We start from the raw sequence: 21,612 nt of genomic DNA, 5'->3' as shown, positions 1-21,612 counted from the left end.
TCTCTGACACCCCAGAGTCCTGGGCGCCACACCCCAACTGGGGGCTTTGCAGACCAGGTGCTCAGAGAAGTAGCCACCACAGAGGACCATGCAGGATGCCCTCGGAGGGACTCACCCGAAATGCAGTGCCTTCCTCGATGATCGTCGGCAGCTGAGAGAGACAAATGTCGACAGCAAGGTCCCAGGCTTGCCTGGGGAGAGAAGAGAGAGGAACGCCCACAGAGCATTACTGACAGACTTCACCCAGGAGCGGCCCGGGACAGAGCAGAGCAGTGGATGGTGCCCGTGGGCAGCTGAGCCCGGGTGAAGCTGTGGCCCACTGCTGGTGGAGGGCAAGGGAGAAGCAGGACCACGCGTCTGGCAGCACACTAAACCACTGTTTGTGACATCTTTCCTCTTCAAATTAAAAGGAGAAAAAAAGCTTGGAAAAAACAAAGAGACTGACTCCACTTTCTAATGTGGTTTCTGCCCCTGACCTGAGCGCACCTGGCCGGCAACCTGCCCATGCCAATGGAGCAGTTGTGGCACCGTGGTGGCTGGACAATGGCAGCGTCACACACAAACGCGCCATGAAATGCTGGAGTCAGGCCAAGGCGCTCCATCAGAAATGGGCCAGCATGGCGCCAGGAGAAAGGGGGTTGCCTGTGGACCCTCGGCCCCCCCACCCTCTGGTGTTGCCAGCGCTGTTAGGCCCCAGCACCCCTCCCTGCCTGGTCTGGACCTGTGCCCAGCACAAACCACTCAGGGACGGGACAGGCTGTGCTTGTTTAAGTGGAAAGGCAACAGTCTCTTTGATGAGTGAACCTGGCCATCTTCCCCACAGATTTCTTATGGCCTCGGGACCTGGCTCAGCACACTGACAAAGTGGGCAGTGCTGACTCAACAGTCTGGCTCTGGGGCCTTGTGCTTGTGGCTTCATCTACCTAGGGTCAGTTCCACCATCTGTGAAATGGGCTAATAATTGTGTGCCCCTCACAGGGTCCTTGTGAGACCCTGAGATAACAGGAAGAATTTGGAAGGGTTGCTGACACAGAGCAAGGGACACTGACAGAGAGCTGCTGTTTCCTGCCACAACACTTGACGTTAATCCTAAACTGGATGCAAATAATCACCTCCCTTTCTCTACGGCCACAGATTCCCCTGGATACAAGGATTCTTCCACTCTTACTCTCCCTTTCTTTCAAAAAGATGTTCCTCGTGGAAACAAAGTGATGATCAGTGCAAGGGATCTCGTTTCTGGTGTTGCACTCTCTTCTCCCGGGCGACTTCCTGAGAGACTCAAGGATTCCATGATGCTTATTTAGACTAAGGAGGGTATGGGTTTCTGTGTAAGAGGGCACCTTTTCACGAGGTCTTCATAAAGTAGCAAAACAAGAATCAAAAACAACAATCCAGAAAACATCTAAGATGAACAAAAAGACTAAAGAACTCTTCTCCATTATCCAAATAAATGAAATATATTTCATTTTTCACAGACTGGCTCCCTTTGCACAGATGCCCTTCCCCCACCAATCTAATTAAGAGGCAATCAGGAGATAATCAAAAGTGCCTCAAAGTGCGGGCCATAAATAGCTCCCACGTGCTCAGTAAGTGCCCCGACTGCAGGCGAGATGGTTACTCAGCAGTGCCAAGGGAGGTCTTTACTCGTTGTTAAGACAGAAGCAAAGTCAATTATTGCAATTAAGCTCTATAAAGATTCCTTGAATTTAATCAAAAAAAGTTTCAACTTCAAGAGTTAGAAGAAGGAAGTGTGCACAGTGGGAAAGGTGAGGGGTGAAGTAGAGGGTGGGGCAGCTGGCCACCAAGCTGCCCTCTGAGCCCTGGGCAGTCTGGCTACAGCCACTACGCAGCGGGCACCTCCAGCCGCGCCTTCCATGAAGTGGGTCTACATGCCCTCTTTCAGCCCCATCTCATCAAAGTCATGAGGCAAAAAGAATTAAACCCGTTAGAACTGTCCCCGCCCTTTCCCGAGGTCCTGGCTGGGGTGTTCTAGACAAAGCATCAGAAGCAGGCGGCCCTGGGGAGAGACTCCTCCAGCAGGTCCACGGCGCCTCCTCAGCCCTTCCCAGAGAGAGACAAAAACTGGGGAAGCTGCAGCAGGACCAGGGGTGATAATCCTGAGAAGTGTGACCCATGCTGTCACCATTTGGCCTGAGGGCTCCTAAGGGCTGCTCCCACCCAGGTCACCACTGGGAGACCGTGTCCTCAACCACTGCACGTTTCCATGCCGGAAAAGCAGCCCAGAAGGTATGCTGTTGTTTGTACACAGAGGCTCTGTGGAGGATGTGACGTGAAAGGAAGCGCGGTGGAGAAGGCTGCTCAGGTCCCTGGGAGGAAGCAGCGAGAAGCCATCAGGGCCAGGACTGGAGGGCAGGCCGTCCAGTGAGACAGGAAGAGAGACTTGCTCAAGGCTCACAGGTGGACGGAAGAAGAGAAGGAACGTGTGGGAACTCTTAAGACCTACTGAATACCAAATGGTCAAACACATCACCAGCACACTGTGAAGGCCAGTGCACCCTAAGCAAAGGCCAGGGGAGAGAGCAGTGGGTGGCGCTGGGCAAGCTTAGAGCCGGCATCGTGGCCAGCGGCTCATTCCTTCTCTGGGCCTTTGGTTGTTTATTTTCTACAAAAGGAAAAGGTCAGATTAGAGGTCCCTGGAGTTCCTGGTAAACTCTAAAATTATATGGCAACCTTCTTAACAGCACACAACAGTATCTTGTGTTGAGCGTTTCATCAGTTGATTAAAACTAGCTGCGTTTTCTAGGGTAAAATCAAGATGAACTTGGAGTTTTAATTTGGGATTCTCACTAAGGGAAAGTGGGAAAGTGAGTCCTGGAGAATCCTGAGGCCGTGGTGGCGAGCTGGAGGCGCCGCTCTGCGCATTCTGGCACCCAGGCAAGCACCCAACTTGGGAGGTGTCTGCATTCGCACTTCCCACAGCCCGCTGTGCTCCCCGAGAGGGAGAAGCAGGTTCGGAGTGTTCAGAGCAGATCTGGGAGGGAGGGGAGCTGCGATTAACGTGACCAGCTAATCTGAATTGCAGGGCTCCCCGCCCCCCGGCAGCTGGGAGCAGTGGGGCTCTGAGCTGTGGGCTGCCAGATGAATCACTGCCTGGAAAACGTGCCACCCGGGCAAGAGCCTGGGTTTTCAGGAAACAGGCCTCAGATGGCAGACGCCCAGGGAGTGGGCTGGGAGGAAGCCTTCCAGGAGCACACGGCCTCCATCTGCACTGATCCATCAGCGGGCGAGGCACCCTCGATGGGAACAGAAAGCACAGGTTATTACCGCGGAGAAATGCAAGGGTTTCAGGACCTGCTGAAATTGAAAGTGAAGGAGCACGACTCCCCGATGGCTTCGCATCAAAAATTAAACAGGAGCTGGGCTCCGACGTTTCATCATTTGCGCCCCCGGCCTGAAGCAAAGTGTAAATGTTTATTACTTTGTTTTAACCTCAATTTTTGTTAGGCTTTGTTCCCTTCTTCCCCCTGCTAAAAATTCAACCTCTCCATCACCACTCAAGGAACATAATCACTAGATGGTAAATTATTTATTCCAAATGCTCTGAATACCTTGGCTGTGCGCTCCTGGGGGACATACAAACTTTGGTCTATTTATGAGGAGGGGAGAAAGCCATGGCATTGTTCGGAAGTGTTTCATCACGGGAATGAGCTCTCCTGAAAGCCCATGGTAACTCTTGAGTAGCAGGGAGCCCACACCGGGACTGAGCACCCGGGCCACCTCAGACCTCAGTGGCAGTTGGCAAAACCTAAGCACAGGTGAGCACAACCCTCCTGGTGTCTGGGCCTCACGGTCTTTGCTACAAGCCCACTGCCTGTTGCTTGCAGCTGCTCTCCCACCTCCTTTCAGGACAGGAGTTTGAGTTGGGCACCTGCTACCCAGGATGGACACCACGTACCCAGCTTCCCTGGATGAGGAGCAGTAGACACTGCCACAGGGCGAGAGGGGAAATGTGCCGTGCCTCCTGAGGGGGAGCCACTGCAGGCGTGGCGGGTGTCCAGCACGGGGGAAGCCTGGGTCCCCAACTCCTCCCACTCAGGCTCTGTGGGACAGCCACTGGATTCTGAGTTACCAACTAACCTGTATTTCAACCACGACCTCTACCTCCCTCCAGAGGAGGAGGGGACCCATCTGAGCGTCTCTCCACTCTAACCAACTTAGTGTCCCTCGATGGGCTGTGGCTGCACGCCCCACAGCTCCACTACCCAGTATTTACATCAAGTATTTCTGATCTCTGACTTTGCACAAAACCATTCTGAAGGATTTACAAAGAAACAAAAGCTGTTCACAGCAGACTGGTTTCCTCCTCCCTAGATCTACAACGTGGCAGCACAGGTGAATTAGAGGGCCTCTTGTGAAATTTTAGCCCGAGTGCCATGACACCCCGGGAAGTGCCCTGTCCCTCTGGTGCAAGCCACCTGTCAACAGAGCCTTAACCGTCAGTCAGCCTCCATGGTCGGCAGGCAATTGGAATTGTGAGGGACCCAAAGAGAGTACTCTTCACTCCCCTCTGCTGCGTCAAGTCCATCAGGATCCTTGACAACTGCTCACATTCAAGGAGGCGTGGGGCGTCCAGCCTTCTGGAGCTGAAGCTGTGCTGATACCCAATCTCTGGGAAATGCAAGTGCAAATGAACCCTTCTCTAAAACCCAGGAAAGAAAGAATCTTCACGCTCCCCTCTCTTCTCTCCTTTAAGCTTGGTACTTTTTTAGTGGGAGTGAAAGCACGTATGGAACCAAGACTTTGTCACCACGGACACTCCCCTGGGAAGCAAAGACCTTCTTCAAATGACCTGAACTGTGATGGGACATTCCTCAAGAATGCTCCCAGCTACGATCTTACGTCAGCTAGGAACCTGCTGCATGGGAGAGGCGCCTGTTGTAGCTGTTTTTGGATGTGAACATGAAGGAGGAAAGGCCTGTCTGAGGCAGCCCAGGAGGAAGCGGAAGGTGGACATGGAAGCCAGTCAGTGCGAGGAGACTAGGATTTAAGTCACTCTGAGAGAGCCTGGGAACCGCATTTAAAATAACACAATTACTTGTAACTTGGGTGGGGGCCCACTTACCACTAAACTAGCCCCCTGGAACTTTCTGTGTGCCTAACGAACTCACACTGGCCGGAACCCCCATGTCTCCCACATGCTCTTAGTGGCAGCGAGAGGACAGGAAGTAGGAGAATGGGGGGCGTGGGGCAGGGGCTGCAGGCTCTGGGAGAGCCAGGCTGTGGCACCACTCCCACAGACAGGCTGAGCCCAGAGGGAGTTCTGTGACAAACCAGCAACATGCCCAGCCTTTCCTCCCTTTTACTGCCTATGTTTCCCTGATCACGTTTCTTCTTGAAATCTAAAGCCGAATTTTACATTCGATTCCCTATCAAGGTAGGGTAACGGTATAATCTTCAACATTTAATGGGACTAACTAACATTTACTCTTTGGCTACAGACTTGTGCTGGCGCTGAAGTTAGGAAAAGCCCCATCTGGAGAGGACGTGTGTTCTCTGCATGTCATTTTCTTCCTTTGAAATCTCAACACCCCTGATTTCTGTAAGAAGAACTCTTGAGTTTTACTTATTTGGCATTTCCCAGCAACAAAGATACGAAGCCATGATATCAGACCTTTCAGAAAAAGATCCCAAGTTGGAGAGGACTTTTAGACACAGACAGGGAAAGCCAGATGGTCTCACAAAAGGAGAGCCCAGGCAACTGTGCCAAGACACAGATGGGGCAGTGCCACCACAGAGTCCCCTCTCCACCACACGTGGTCACCAAGCGTTTCAGGGGCCGGCATCACCGCGAATTCCCCTCTCCACTGCACACGGTCACCAAGCGTTTCAGGGGTCCTGAGGGCACCAAGGAGCTGAACACCCCATTTCTGTCCTCAGGGCATTCATGGCCTCATGCAGAGTTCTTAGCGGGCAGCCTGTTGGCTGCAACTGGTCCCTCCATGGGTTTGGTTTTGTCCTCAGAATGTCTTTTTTAACTACTATATTAGATATAAACATTTTAGAATAACGAAATTATAAATGAAAATATGAAATTTTGGCTAGTCCTTAAAAATTCACTGTGGGGCAAAACTGCCACACAGAGCTGCGGCTGAAGCTGAGTCCAGATGATGCCGGCTCCCTCTCGCCACACTGCAGCACAACCCACAGCGCTCCTTCTGAGGTTTGAAAGCCTCGCCCTCCCCGTGTCCCCCTCACTGAAGCCCCTGCAGGACTCGCAGACCCCTAGCAGTGTCTGCCACAGGAGGGAACGAGGGACACAGGTGTTCCTTGTGCCTGGAGCCCTTTGAGGCTGATCACCCCTCAGGTCTGCCCAGATGGAGAATGTACCACGCGCTTTTGGGAGTCAGGCCACTCGACAGTCCACTGAAGGTTTCTTGAAAAGCCATCTTTTCACATTCCACACCCGCGGTGGGGGCTTTTCCCATAAGTGGCTGCTGGGCACAACATCAGGACCCACGTAGTCCCAACGCTGGTCTATCTGACCTAGAGTATCTGCCGGGGATATGTGCAGCTGTTTGTGCAAGGACTTGACGTGAACCTGGAAAAGCCAGGAACATGTGGCCTGGTCCCATTTCTCTGAATGACTGGTACGGCTCACTTGCCCATAATCTGCTCCACCCTGCACTGCATCTGCTCATGTGCCCCGGGTGTCACGCTCAGCTCAGCCTGGGTGGGGCATCTCGTCCCACCTCTAGGCATCACAGGCCTGTTTCCTGTGGATTTGGAAATGTCACATCTTCCCTCTCAGCCAGGAAGGAACTGTGCAGCTTTGGAAAAATCTCATCTGCCTGCTGAGCCTCAGTTTCCTTAGGCACAAAATGAAGAAAAGGTCTGTTTCAAGGATGTGTGGTGAGGATTAGTGAGATATACTTGAAACCTTTGGTAAAGAGCCTGGCACTAAGTAGGTACTCAACAAATGCAGCCACCTACATTCTCATCTAAATGTCAGCGCCCCTGAATCTGTGTCTTCAGTCTCTCTGACTTCCCACAGTCCGCTGGACGTTTCCCAGAGGCCTATGAAACCCTCACGCGTGACGGGCCCATGGCCGAGCTCATTCCACCTCCTGCCCAGCACCCTCCCACTCACCAATGTGCCTGCTCTCAGTTTTGGTTACTGGCAGGGCCATCCACCCAGCTTTCCAAGCAGAACCAGTGCAGAGGTCCCACAGCCCAGCCTCTCTTTCATACCCTGGATATAATCCGTCACGAAATCCTGTCAGTCTCAGCAGAGGAAATATTCTGAAATCTGATTCCTCACACTAAACCACACTACCACCACCTGGGCCCAGAGCACATCTGTCACTTAGTCCCCAGCAATTTCCTACACGGTTCCCTGCCACCAGCCACTCCCTCGCCATTGCCCACTCCACATCCCTGCTTAGGACCCACGGGCTCCTGCTCCAGGGCCAAGCTCGCCTTGGGCCCAGCACATGAGGCCATGGAGTCTGCAGTCCCTGCTCTTCTCCTTGCCGCTGCTCCAGCCACAACCACGCCCTCATCCTGCTACCCCCGGAGCCTCTCATGGGATTCCATCCCTCCATACTCGCCATTTAGGCCCAGAATGCTCTCCCTACCCACCCCTCCTTCTCACCCTTCAAGATGTGGCCTGAGCATTCTATCCTCTGGGGAGCCATTCTGAATGGTTCTTTAAGTCATGGGACGCTCTTTCCTTCAAGCTTCACTCCCTCTAGCTTACCAGCGAACACACTGTGCAACGCCCCCTTCTTCAGGCTGGAACCCCCTTGGGGGCCCAGACTTCAGTTTTGGTATCTGTGTATCCCCACACCTGAACCCACACACTGCTGGCGCTTTGCTCCCTTCAGCCTCCCTGTGCTCCGACAGAACAGCGCCAGGAGGAGGGAATGCAGGGGAGGCCTCCACACTGGACATGAGCCGCTTGGCCCAGGCCCAGGAACGTCTACAGTACAGGGAACTGACTCGGGCTCAGTGCTAGAGGGGCAGTGAAGGGGTGATGGAGAACGAGAAAGGGGGCCCTGGATGGCTCACGGATATGCTAGGCTTGGCGCAAACTGCCTTATTAGACCACGTTCCTACAATTTACCTGAGTATTTGTGCTGAAAGTTGCCCCTTTAATAACACAGGTGTTATTTCACAATGTCTAACTACATGGTTTTATCCTGAGGATGGCATCTGTAGGCGTACTTGGGAGGAGGGAGCCTGTGGGGCAGGGCCACAGGCTTTGCAGAGATCCCAGGCAGGGCCCATGAGAGCTAACCGGGCAGCAGCTCAGGAACCCGACAAGAAAGCTCTGCTGGGAAGCTGCCCTGGAATGCCAGCAACGCCAGCAAGCCGACTGCTCAGGGACCAGGAGTGCCCCAGGCTCTGCTCAGGCACAGTAGCCAAGGAGTCCAGGCTCTTTGCTGATCAGAGACCACTCCTTTATAGAGGCTGGGTCACGTTTCTGTAAGAGAATTTCTCAGCTAGATTCAAGCTCCATGAAGACAGAGGCTGTGTTGGTCTCTCACCCAGACTGGGTTCCCAAAACTTGATATTCAATGAGAGTTCCGGCATTATTTCATGCTTTTCTAGAATGGATTTTTATATTCTTTACAAAGTCTACTCAGTGCCCTGTGCATGGTGGGTGTGCAACTACTTATTAAATTAAATTCTCTCTGCAGTTTGGTGTTTCAGGAACAATCCTACTTGCTGTATAGCATCAAATACAGGACTGAGTCTAACGCATGTGAATGAGTCCAACCTGGGACTTTAATGAGCTCTTTCCACAACACTTAAAAAATATCAAGTCCAGGTACTAAACCTTAGGGAATTCTATTGGTTACATTTTTTTCATGCAAAGAAGGACTCAATGATTTCTTCTGGTTATCTCCAGTTTTGTATTTCTGACAAAAAATGCCTTCACCATAATGACTCAATTTAAAAAAATAGCTTTAAGTGTTTCAAGAGCTTAAAAAGTCCACATGTAGATTTTGAATCACGAAAGTAACATCTTTCGCTTTTAAAGCAGAGACACTCACCCTAATTCCACTGTTCTGGCATTAGCACCGCAACATCTCGTTACAGTTCTGTTCAGCCTTTGCTTCCATGCACAACATGTATTCTAACATAGATGTAATTATATTGCTGACACGATTTGCTGTTCTACTTTTGTCATTTAACATTTATTTTGTATAATAATAATCTTCATAAACATAATTTTAAGACTGCTTACATTCTTCCAAGTATATGTCATCCCTATTCTGTTAGGTACCAGGGTTATGCCTAATTTTTCCCTTTTACAGCTAATATTCTGACAAATGGCTTTATTGGTCAAATAAATGTCTCATTGGTCATGTTCCTTGGTTCTTCCTCAGTGACCTGTGTGCTTAATCGCCCTCCTGAGCTGGGTCACAGACAGCCTCAGGGCAAAGTGGATGCGGCAGGCAATGAAATGGGAGATGTTGGGGTCCAGCACTGCCGGCTGGGAGTGTGCTGGTAAAGGCAGAGGTCAGGGATCAGGGAACCTGAAGCCAGCAGGGTCACAACTGGGGGCAGAGGTCCAGAGTCAGGCGGTTTCGAGGCACGGCATTCATGGATAGGATACACCAAGACAAACCAGATTCCAGAAGAGGGCCTGCTACTGCCCTGCCACTTCCAGTGTCCTGCTAGAGGGAGAGACCCAAGGCTCTGTCCCCATAAGTGGAGTGTGGCTGATTTAAATATGGGTGCAAGGCACACAAACTGCCGCAGGGATTCAGAACCCATGTCACCCTGCCTCGCCTGGCAGAGGGCAGTGCCACCCCCTGCTCACAGTGTCTGATTAGATGCATTCCCAGATGCTGCAAAGCTTCGTGACAGGTGTCAGAGATGCTGTACACCACATCGGCCACTTGTAATAAGAGATGCCAGACTAGCTACATGTGCCCCTGCCAGACGCCATGTCTGTGTGGGTGCCCTCCTGTCCTGGGATGTGTCTACATGTTCACTCAAGTCTAGGAGCTCATGTACACGCACACACATGTACCGGTGAGCCAGCAGGGAGCCATCCGGGGTGAGACTAGCCCAGCCCTTCCATGCGGGCTACTCACTCACCTTCAGTGCCTCACTTCCTCAACTGTACAATGGGCATTAATAATAATGACACTCTCGTCACAGCGCTGCTGTGAGGGCAAAGGACTTAGCGCACGTAAAGCATTAGCACACGCCTGACACAGCAGGGGCCTAGCCAGTCAGCCACGGGCGCTATTATTTTATATTTACCACTTCTGATCACTTACCACGACTTGCCTGTTTCCAAAGATAACGCCTTTGCCTTAGTAAAGACCACAGCAAATCACCTTTACAGGCTCTACTTTCTTCTCACCCCCAGCAAGCCCTCTGCACTGCATTTCCCCACTGCCCTTCTGTCTGTCTGCCTCCAGCACAGTTAACGAACACTTTACGGCAAGATGCTGCTTATGATGGAGACTAACAGTGGCCCCCAGGACACCTACTTCCTAGGTGAGCCCCTCCCCTGGGGTGTGGGCGGGACTTGTGACTTACTGCTAATAACAGAATTCAGAGAGGTGATGGCTGTCCGTGATCATCAACAGAGACCCTTAGCAGAGGACCCAGATGAGCCATGCCCAGACCCTGCCCCACAAAATCCACGACATCATAAGTGTGTGTGTTTGGAGCCACTAAATTTGTGCTTACTATTGTTATTCAGCAAGAGATAACCAACACAGTCCTTAATTCTTTCCAGACTGCAGAATTTCTGTTTTCCACTTAGCAATACTTGGAGGGATTCCTTATTACTAAATAGAGTAATACATCCGTCAGAAAAAAAGCCAACAGATTGTCTTACCATGTGTATTTAATTTATAAGCTACTTTGCTTTTCCTTTCAGCACATGTTTCCCTGGGCTCTCAAATTCACCACTCTTTTCCTCAGCCCAGGTTCAGGGTGAGTCACTGCCATCTTAACTACTCCTTCTTATAAGGCTGAAGGATCAACACAACGGTTTCTTCATTGTCATGTGAATTGCCAGAATGGTACACTTCAGGTTTGGGTTCAAAAAAGAAAAAAAAATCCAAAGCATATAATGTTCTTTCAGCTATGTGGAGGTAAAGCCCTCCCCACCCCCTCCGTCCCCCCGGCCCCGGCCAGTCCATGCACAGGAGGGGCGCTTCCCGGCTCCTCGGCTCTCCAGCCTGCAAGGCCTCTGAAATGTCTATCAAACTACCATGAAAAAATCATACTACTAATATGAAAAAACCATAAGGCACAACAAAACAAGTTCAGGAGTGTGGAGGAGGAAGGGCCGCGAGTGGGGGCGTATCTCTATTTCCTCCCCCTTTTTCTGCTGAGAAGGACTCCTTTTTTGGGACAATTACAGGGCAGCAGGGCAGCATCTTTCAACACAGCCTGGGAGCATTGGGAACGGTGACGTTACTATCTGATGCCTGAGGTCTCGCTCGTATTAACAAAGTGCACTTGCACTGAACACAGGATGATCTGCAGCCCTAGGGCGCTGGCAGTACTGGGCTTTCACCTGTCCTGCTGGCAGGGAGCTGCTGACCACTTTATTCTAGTCCATTCTGCGGTCACAATGCCCCTCAGCAGGGGCTGGTGACGAGCTCTGCAAAACCAACTGCAAAGACAATCTCTTTTTGGATTAGGAAAGGTAACGTGTTTCTTGGAAATAAGTTGGATGGGAGCCAGAATGCTGGACACTCGAGAGGAGAGAAATTCTGTTCTGTGCTTTCAAATCTCTGCAAGACTTGTTGAAATGACAGTAATGGGATAACGGAAGCCTGGGACAAGGCAGGTGAGAGTCTCTCTTACAGTGAGAAGCTGACCAGTGTGCTGGGTCTGGGTCCGCCTTCAGAAGAAAGGTTTCCTTGCCCCCTCCCTGGGTGGCCTGCATTAATGACCGCTTGCTGAGGGAGGTTAACAGCCTCGCCCTCTCACATCAACAAGGACACTTCTGAAGGGTCACCCACCCAGCCTCAGAACCCCCGAGGGTCGGCTGAGACCGCATCACCGCTCGACTTTCCTCTCTGCCCAGTCCTGCCACCTCCCTGTCCATGGGCGTGATCCCAGGAGCCCTCTCTAACAGCATCGTACTGCTAACCTCCGTCTCCGAGTCTGCTTTCCACAGAACATAAGCTGCAGCAAGCAGAATTCGCCTATAAGGGAGCAGGGAGAATATCAGGCCACAGACAGCACTCTGCAGGACGGGCCACCACGAAGGCTGAGGGACCAGATTATACTCAAGTCTTCAGGGTGCTTACTAGCCACAGAGGGGCCCTGAAGTGCCCAGGGGGGGTCGGAACCAGGAAAGTAGAAAAACCTAAATGTACATGTATAATCACTAGCAATTCCACGAGCCTCAAATACCCACCAGGCTTTCTCCATGTCCGTCTGGGCCTTGTGGAGGGCTGTGTTATCTCGTGTTTCTCTGCACAACAAGTAAATACAAACGAGGATCTGCTTTATGAGATTCACGGGGAGCTAATCTGCAGGAGAGAGGGCCACGCTCCTAGGCTTCCAGGCTGGCATGGAAGGGTATCACTAACAGAGATGGGTGGGTTTATGAGATGCTGCTGTTACTTTGGGCCTTATATGAAACAGTACTTATACAAATTCCAGACTTCCAGACCTTCTGAGAGGCCAATATTAGAGAAAGATCCCTAGGCTGATGAAAAGAGACAGGTGCCCCCGTCTCTACTTGCTTCCTTCCCTGGGTCCCTTTCTCCTGCCATTCATCTGCCCTGTCTGTCCTCTTTGCTCTCCGACCAGCTCTGGCCTTTACTATCTCCTCCAGTGCAGCAGCTGAGCATTTCTTATAGGAAGCATTTTCACATCCAGAGAAACATCCACGAAAAATAAAACTGTTTCGGTGGACTCATTGCTGGGGGATCAGGTGGGCGGGGAGAGGAGGACACAGGCCATTTCTCGCTCGCAGCGCGCCTCGAGTCCACTGCCCGTTTCCTCCCCGGGGGAACCTGCTTGGTCCAGCGGCCCTCACACTGGGCGGCTGCTGTGAAGCCCAGCTCCTACTCACACATGGTTTTCACCCACGACCAGACGCGGCACTGGCCCTGGGCAGCTCTTTTTCCTTTCCTTTTCTATAATAGGTACTTTATAAAACCCTGGTTCAGAATAGACAGGATTTAAGGCATTGCTTTCCCTAAGGGAATAAGGCAGTTTTGAGGATCTACTCTTCCAGAAGCATGGGTCTCCATTCTACGCATCACAGAAACTTGTCAAACAACCCTCTCTCTTCCCGCTCTCGTGTCTGGAGGGGTGGAGTGGGAGATGCTGTGCCAGCCACTGTCTCCACAGGAGCAAACGGCCACATCGTTGATTCTTCTGTAGGATCTAATCCACTTCCGTGTTCCTCCGGATCAGTGTTCTCCAGCTCACTCTACAAACTCCCACAAAGGACACGGATGATGCACAGTTTAACCCTTTCTGTTTGCGGCCTGGCGCTCTGGCCAGGCCAGTGCATCTTGATTTGTCTCACAGATGAGAATGTTAGCTCCCGATTTTCCTGGAGTAGATGAGAGGCAGTGAGTTTACAGACTCATCCTTGGCTCTCTGGGTTTCCAGCGTCAGGGAGAAGTGGTCATACATATATTTAAAAAAAAAATGTTGTGCTTATTCTGAGCAGGGTTGTGGTTAGCGTCTTACAGGAGGCGGCCAGGGGCCAGAGTAACAAAATCACTAGCTGAAACAGACCTGACCACGAAAATGCACCATAAAATGGCTTTTAAGGCTAAACATAAGTGAATTGCTCTTTTTAAATATTTGTATTAGGGTTTCTCCCACTGATTGATGTAACTAAGACTCATTTTTCCTTGTTATCGTCCCATTTTAGTACTTAAACTCTGCATTACAAAAGCAAGGAAACAAGAAGAAGCCAGACGCCTCCGGACGTGACATCTGGATTAAAGACAGTTTACGTTGTTATTACTGTTACTGTTATTAGTAGTAGTATAAGGAGCAGTGATCCAGTTTGGGGGGAAAATTGTGATCAACAGTCATAAAAGATCACACTCGTGTGCATGTGCATGTGTGTGTCCATGTGCGTGCATGTGTGAAACAAGCATATAAATTAACTGGTCATGAACCCAAGGGTTTAAATTCTCTGGAGCAGTCTTGGACACACTTCATAAACTCAGCTGGCAGTTTCTTTTCTCAGTACTAGTCTCCACAGAGTCAGAAACATGTCTGCGAGCCCTCTGCCGCCCCGAGCTACAGAACTGTCAGGCCTCCGGCGGTGCTGGCCTGCTCGGGCTGGGAGGACCCTCCGAGGCCCCCGTGCTTCTGAAGGAGACCGGGTCTGCCGTCTGTGGAGGCTGTAGGGAGGGTTTTATTTACGTGTCAACACCACTCAGGTCTCCAAGTAGCGGCAAGTCTTCCTATTTTGCTTCATGTAATTCCATTAAACTTGCACTACCGTAGAAATGGAAAGAAACCGTACTGTTTAGAGAACTTAACTGTCAGCCTGGTGCTGTCCGGCCATGAGACACTTACCACATCGCGTGCATGTACGTGGGGGGCAGGCGCGGGCTGCTGACGGGGGTGCAGCTATATGACCTCATGATCCTCTCTGCCAGCAAAAAATTTCGGAACAGACTAGCCACCAACAGGTCCTGTCTGAAGAGCTTTTGGAAGAGATCTGAGGGCAGATAAAAGAAAAAAAACATATCTTCAGTGACTCATGTCTAGCATTTAAACCCAAATACACAAATTTACTTCCATCAAAAATTTTTACAGGCAAGTTGGGACTAGAATGCACATTTCCCAATGCAATATACACATACACAAATATGAACAAATACCAAAACCCAACTCATCAATACCAAAAAAATAAAAACAAGTCTTCTAATAGTAACTCTGGTTTTAAGAAATATGGACAGTGCCAATGATCATGAGGAAGGGTAAGCTCTGAATGTGCCTAGAGAGTAATGTCCTGACGACCAGAGCGTGTCTGGAGCTCACGGTACACCACTGCTTAGCGCTGACACACGGTAATTTACTTCATCCTGAAAACACCTCCTTAGGTTCTTGCCTCTCCTCATCCCCCTCAGCTTTCCTCCCTGAGAACTCATTTCTTCCATCTGACCCCCCTGCGGCCAAGGGCCAGTGTCTCCTGACTCTCAAGGAAGCAGCCCCACCGGGCCCAAGCTGACCAGCCCAGGCAGCCTCACCCCGAGGGAGCACATTCCACGCAATGGTGTCCGTGATCGCTGTGAAGATCCAATTCAGCTCGCCCAAAGGAGTCCTCCTGTCATTCAGCCGGCCAGGAATCCTAGGAAACACGGTGTGTTTTCATCAGTGACCACTGAAATAGGGGACAGAGGGAGGAGAGGGTGGGAAGAAAAGAGGCGAGGGAGACAAAAAGCTCCGGCCAGAGGCAGGAGACGCTCGGCTACACCAGGAGAAGCCCCGGCCTTGCCTGTGATTTTCAAGACTCTTATACTTCTAATCCCACATCTTAAGACTCAACCTCCATCTTCCACTTTCTTTCCCTTCCACACCTACACAAAAGCAGTTTCTTTGGGTGCCCCTAGACGTGTGGACCAGAACCAGTGGTAACACACACCATTTCATAGTTTCCATATCCGGGAGATGGGCCATGGACTGCGCCCAAAGAGCGGCCGGTGGCACTTGCTACCTAGGAGTTGGCACCACATTCTACGATTCTTCATCTCAGCCTCGTCCCTGTGGCTCCCGCCTGCGGAAGTGGACTTTGAACCCAAGAGCCGAGGAAGGAAGGCTGTCCTCTAAGGTTGACTTACCCTCCACTCATTCAACAACTATTTTGAGCCTCATAGTCAGGCACCACAGTGCAGTGGTGGTCAGGATCTGTGAAGGCCCTGCTCTCATGGAGCTGACGGTCTGGAGGGAAGGACAAACACCTACGCAACAGGTGACGTGGTGGCCAATGATGCAGAGAACGGGGTGGGGCAGGATGAGGATGGTGCATTGTGAGGGCAGCTGAGAAAAGCCTGTCTGAGAAGATAAGGGTGCAGCAGAGGCCAGCATTTGAGGAGCTAGGGAGCAGGCGTGTGGAGAGCGCAGGCAGAAAGCCGGCGGAGGGGCAGCAGGTGCAGAGCCCTGAGCTGTGGGCTCGTCTCTGTCGCTGTATAAGCTGCACTGTCCCCGCCATGTACCAAGTTTAATTATATCTGACAGAAAACTCTTTTTTTCTCCCCACAGGAAAATGTTCACAGTAATTTGGTTCAGAGACTAGAGTGTGATTCCTGCTATTTATAAGATTTAACAGATTAATAACTCCCATTATAGTAATCCATTTGATGGCACTGTCTTCGCATGACTAATATTCAGAGAGACCGGGCCTCAGGCAGGCACGGGGAACCGAGCTCACTGCCTAGGACGACTCTGCAACACACGAGCTCCTTCCTGCCCCTGACGCCTTCTCCTTCAGGAATAAAAAACTCTCCTTATCTCCTCAAGTAGGCTTAGTGACAGGACCAGAAAAATAGGAGACAAAGAATTAGTTAAGTACTTGAAAATAGCACTGTTGATCAACAAATGTCAGAAGTCTCAAAAAAAAGATTTCCAAAATAAGAAAAAATTTTCACCTCTACAGGGGAGACTAGTCTATCCGAACTGAAAGGTTTACAAACACAGTCAAGTTATTGACCATGGCATGGCTGATTTAAAACGCAATTTTAATTGGCTCTGTGTGTTGAGCTCTTTAAGGATTCCCACCACGTAAAAGCAGTTGAGGCCTCAGGTGAACACTCAGCACAAGGACAGCGGAACTGTCATCCTCACCTGCAGGACTGCTCCCTTCTGCACCCAACACTCTCCAGAAAGGAGAGCACGGGCCCCTGAGCAGCACAGAGCAAAGACCCCCTCTCGCTAACAGGAGAGCACGGACCCCTGAGCAGCACAGCAAAGACCCCCGCTCACTAACAGGAGAGCACGGACCCATGAACAGCACAGCAGAGCAAAGACCCCCGCTCGCTAACAGGAGAGCACGGACCCCTGAGCAGCACAGCAGAGCAAAGACCCCCGCTCGCTAACAGGAGAGCAAGGACCCATGAACAGCACAGCAGAGCAAAGACCCCCGCTCGCTAACAGCAGAGCAAAGACCCCCGCTAGCTAACAGGAGAGCACGGACCCCTGAGCAGCACAGCAGAGCAAATACCCCCGCTCGCTAACAGGAGAGCACGGACCCATGAACAGCACAGCAGAGCAAAGACCCCTGCTCGCTAACAGGAGAGCATGGACCCATGAACAGCACAGCAGAGCAAAGACCCCGGCTCACTAACAGGAGAGCACGGACCCCTGAACAGCACAAAGACCCTGCTTGCTAACAAGCTGCATCAGAGCTTTGCCCTGCGCTGGCTAGCTGAGGGTGGGTATCCCTCCCAGGAGAACACATTTCTTTACAAAATGCAAACAAACAGCCTGGGAAGGCATTTGACCAGAGTTCTCATTCTTGGCCCTCTAGTGCCTGCTGGCCCGAAAGGAAAACATCACTGGGAAACAACGGGGTGGGGGAGCATCGACAGGGCCCGAGGGTGGACAATAGCTTGTGTCTCAGGACCTACTGGAGATGAGCAATGCATGCACTGAAACCTTCTTTAACAAATGATTTACAAGCTCGTCAACAACAACATTCAGCAAAAACACTGCACCTTCTAAGTGCTGCCTGCCCTCCCATCAAAGCAGTCTGGATGGAGAACACAGCACATCTGAAGACCCGTGTTCTCTAGGATCAGCACACACACCAACGGCTAAAGTGTGGGAAGAATGAGGACTAGAGAAAATGCTTATCTTAAATATCTGTCACAAGCTCTCTTTTTTAAACATACTTGGAGTTAGCCAAACTGCAAGGTTAGAGGGTACAGTCCCCGAGAATGTCCTCACCTCTGACACCAACTGCAAGTCTGGGGCTCCCCAAACCACTCTCAGTTTTGATAATTCACTAGACGGACTCGCAGTACACAGTGAAAGCTGTTAGATTCACAGTCACGGTTTATTACAGAGAAACAGAGGTTCAAACTAGTCTAGAGAGGGACTCAGGGGGCAGAGTCCAGGAAAAGTACCAAATGTGGGACTTCCATGTCCTCTTCTCATGGAGTCAGGATGCAGTCCCCTCTGGGCATCATGTGTGACAACATGCACGGAGCTCTGCCAACCAGGGAGCCCCTGGGGCCTTGGTGTCCACCATGGAGGCTGGGCTGGCTGACTGGCTGCTTGATCTCAGCCTCGTGTGGACTGATCCCACACTCAAAGCCCCCACCCTAAATCACGTGGTTGTTCTTTCTAGTGGCACGAACCCACATCCTAAGACCATCAGGGGTGGCTGGTACTCACCCTAAACAGAGACACTCCTACCAGGTACGACATAGTTACCTCCCAGAAGCTGAGGGCAAGGGCCAGAGCTTCTCTTTGGACAAAGCCAAGTTCTTCACTACACAAACATCAATCTGTTCAACATCAAAAACAAACCTGTTCAGGCCTAGATTTCAGCTTTTAAATTCACACATAGTCCTGGGTGCAGTGCTGGCAGGGCCAGGGAGCGCCTTTGCTACACTAAAAATAGCAGAGGCGAGGAGAGCAGAGGGCCAGGCCGTGTAGCACGCACACGCCTTCCAGGGAGGGGTGTAAACTGGAGCTGTGCTTGTCTCCCTGCTGTGAATGACGAGTTCGCACACACGAAGAGAAAACCCAAATAGACTGCCGGGCCACACTATTCAGTGACGCTCCAGGTCAGCTCCCGGTGAACAGAAGGTTGCTTTAGAGTAAATCTGTGGCCCTCACAGATGACACGTTGGGAGTGTGAGCTGGCACAAGCCTTCTGGAAAGGACAGTTTTATGAAGGTCAGAAAACATCTGTATCCTTTCCTCAGCAAGTCTACTTCCAGGAATCAATTCTAAACTGGAAACGAAGAACGGGGAAACAAGATACGCAGTGTTTTATTTACAACGGTGACAAGTCAGAAAGTACATAGGTGACCGAGAGAGAAATGATTAGGTAATTGTGGAACAACCACAACGAATAACTACAAGCTACTAAACTGTTGTTTATGAATACGTTAGTAACACGGGAAAATGCTTGCTTTATGAGATTAAGAAGCAAGACTGTATGGTCACAATTACACAAAGCAAGTGCAAGGGGAGACGATCAGAAGGAAAAACCTCAAGATGCGACAGTGGTACCACAATGCTCTTCTTGTCTGTATTTGTACATAGTTGACAACTGCACTGATGCGTGTACCCCACTTGAACAACAGGGAGTAAACCAAACCCCTACTCCCTCGCTCCTCGTCCTCAGCCCTGGGGGCAGCTGGGGGGCAGTGCAAGCAGAATTGAAGACAGACGTCTGACCAAGGTCTGTTTCCAAACCTGGACTAAGCGTGTCACTGACGTGAGCCAGTTCATCTTGAATCAAGTGTCGGCGACAGAGCCCAGGCGGGATCCTCAGGATCTGACCCCCGGGTGAAGGGACGCTGCATTCCAAGCAGTGCGCAGCTGCTGCTGGATTCTCTGCCCTGTCGCCGCTCAGGGGGCCAAGCCGACAGGATGGACAGAGGCCAACACTCGACAGGTTAGTGTCCGTGTGCATTTAGGGATGTTTTAACAATTCGTATCTTGTGACAATCACCAGCAGATAAACTAGACTCCCTTTACAATCTCCTGAAAATTTCATTGATCTCTTTCACCAAGCTCATCGTGCCACAGACACAGCCATCTGCTTGACTGACTTCAGACAGACCTGGGAATCATTCACTTCGATCAAATGACCAATCAGTCCGCATAGCCTTCTCTGTCTGGCGGGCTGGGATGCCATACTTGCGACAACAAAGGCGGAATTGAGTCCAACTTCCCTCACTCTTCCTGTCACGCAGAATTAAATCACTTCAGAAATTACTTGTTTCTCTCTCCCTCCTGTACTGGATCCTAAGGAATGTCAGAACCCAACCCACTCTGGAGCCATCTGAATCACCAGTGGCTGATCGAGGACCAGAGAAGGAATGGAATAGCACGGAATGTCAAACAAGACCATTTCATCATCATAAAAGTTCCTTCAAACCCCAGAGAATTTCATTAATAATCAAGATGGTTCTTTCAAAATTTAAATCCAGTGTTAATCAAGGACTAACTTCTACGTGAAAAGCATAAAAAGCTGTCGTTTAGGAACAGATCGTTGAATTGGGAGATGAGAAAACCCAAATCTGGTCCCAGCTGTGCTGTGTCTGGGTAACTTCTGGCATCTTGTTTCTCTGCTCTGAGTCACTGAGGCTAACCTTATATGCAAAATGGGGACTAAAATAAAATGGATAGCACCCCAAAAGGAGCTACTGTAGACAACCAGCACACATCCCCTTCAAAAATGCATGCCACCTCCTCAAACCCTTCATCGTTGCTGTCACTGACCAGATTTACTTCCCCTAACATCTGGGCTCACCTACAGCTTTCAGATTCTTGCCAGGAATTATTTTCCTTGACTTCAACAAACAGGTTATCTCTGGTGACCCCCAAGCCGCCAGCCCCAGTATACAGTTACTGAACTTCAGCACCCACACCCCCTTCTTCTAAGGGCCTGGAAGTGCAGGGCCAGGGCTGAAATGCCAGACTGCTGCCTCTCCTCTTGGACCATATTCTCTTTCCCTGACGCCTCTCTTTCCATCCTGCCCACTTTGTAATCAGTATCATGGTCCCTACCCTAGGAACTTATATGGCCCCAGCCTAGCTGTCATCTTCTGGCCAACCCAGACCCTTTACCTGGTAGAGATGGCACAGGCTGTATTTAACGCTGCCCTGAGAGCCCCCGATAACTAGGAAAACGCACAAAACCGTGTTGTCCTGCTGAGAGGGCGAGCACATGGCCTGCGATGCCTCATGTCTTCTCGCCCACCCCTCCCTTCCCATCCTTTCCAGTATCTTCGATCTTCACTCCCCTTTTATTTTCTGCCAAATGCCTGCAGGTTCCTTCTCTTTTCCAGAGAAAAACAAAATAACATAAAAAACCATACCCCATGAAAACCACCAAATCCATTTGGGCAGCCCACTCAAGTCTGGGCGTCTGTCTGTACGTCTCCTTCCTGTACCCAGGAACAATCAGTCACTGAGTTAGTCTCTTGGCGCCAAGCCCACCTGGCTACACTCCTGCTTGGTGCTGCTCCACCTCTCCCCAGGACCCTGCAACTGTCTCTTTGCCAGGCCCCCAGGCCTGTGTTTCCCTGTGCTCTGACTTTAAAAGATTTTATTTTTTCCTTTTTCTCCCCAAAGCCCCCTGGTACATAGTTGTATGTTCTTCGTTGTCGGTCCTTCTAGTTGTGGCATGTGGGACGCTGCCTCAGCGTGGTTTGATGAGCAGTGCCATGTCCGCACCCAGGATTCAAACCAACGAAACACTGGGCCGCGTGCAGCGGAGCACGCGAACTTAACCACTTGGCCACCGGGCCAGCCCCCCTGTACTCTGACTTTAGACTGCTTCTCCTGGTTCTAGACATTTTCCCTTAACATCTTTCCTTCATTATTATTTTGATTCCTCTTTTGCTGTTTTCAGACATCCTTTCTCTTTGTTCCAAGTACAACTGCTTTCTTTAATTATGACTCCCCAGGGGCGGTGACTTTGAGAACTAAGAGACTGACAAT

At 50.8% G+C, this 21,612-nt stretch overlaps 1 protein-coding gene across 7 annotated transcripts in view; it reads right to left on the bottom strand.

Annotated features, from left to right (window-relative positions):
- The window catches only part of RPTOR (regulatory associated protein of MTOR complex 1), a 397,196-nt gene that overhangs the window by 121,610 nt on the left and 253,974 nt on the right, over positions 1–21,612 (bottom strand). For all 7 annotated transcript variants that reach the window (XM_044746113.2, XM_044746114.2, XM_070483827.1 and 4 more), the window contains 3 exons: positions 15,180–15,280; positions 14,503–14,647; positions 116–191 (listed from right to left, as the gene is read on the bottom strand). In XM_044746113.2, coding sequence (XP_044602048.2) covers positions 116–191; positions 14,503–14,647; positions 15,180–15,280 — 322 coding nt within the window. The remainder of the gene's footprint in view (positions 1–115; positions 192–14,502; positions 14,648–15,179; positions 15,281–21,612) is intronic.

Source organism: Equus asinus, chromosome 13 (genome assembly GCF_041296235.1).
Source record: "Equus asinus isolate D_3611 breed Donkey chromosome 13, EquAss-T2T_v2, whole genome shotgun sequence".
Classification (NCBI taxonomy): Eukaryota; Metazoa; Chordata; class Mammalia; order Perissodactyla; family Equidae; genus Equus; species Equus asinus.
This window is presented reverse-complemented; position numbering and strand designations above follow the sequence as displayed.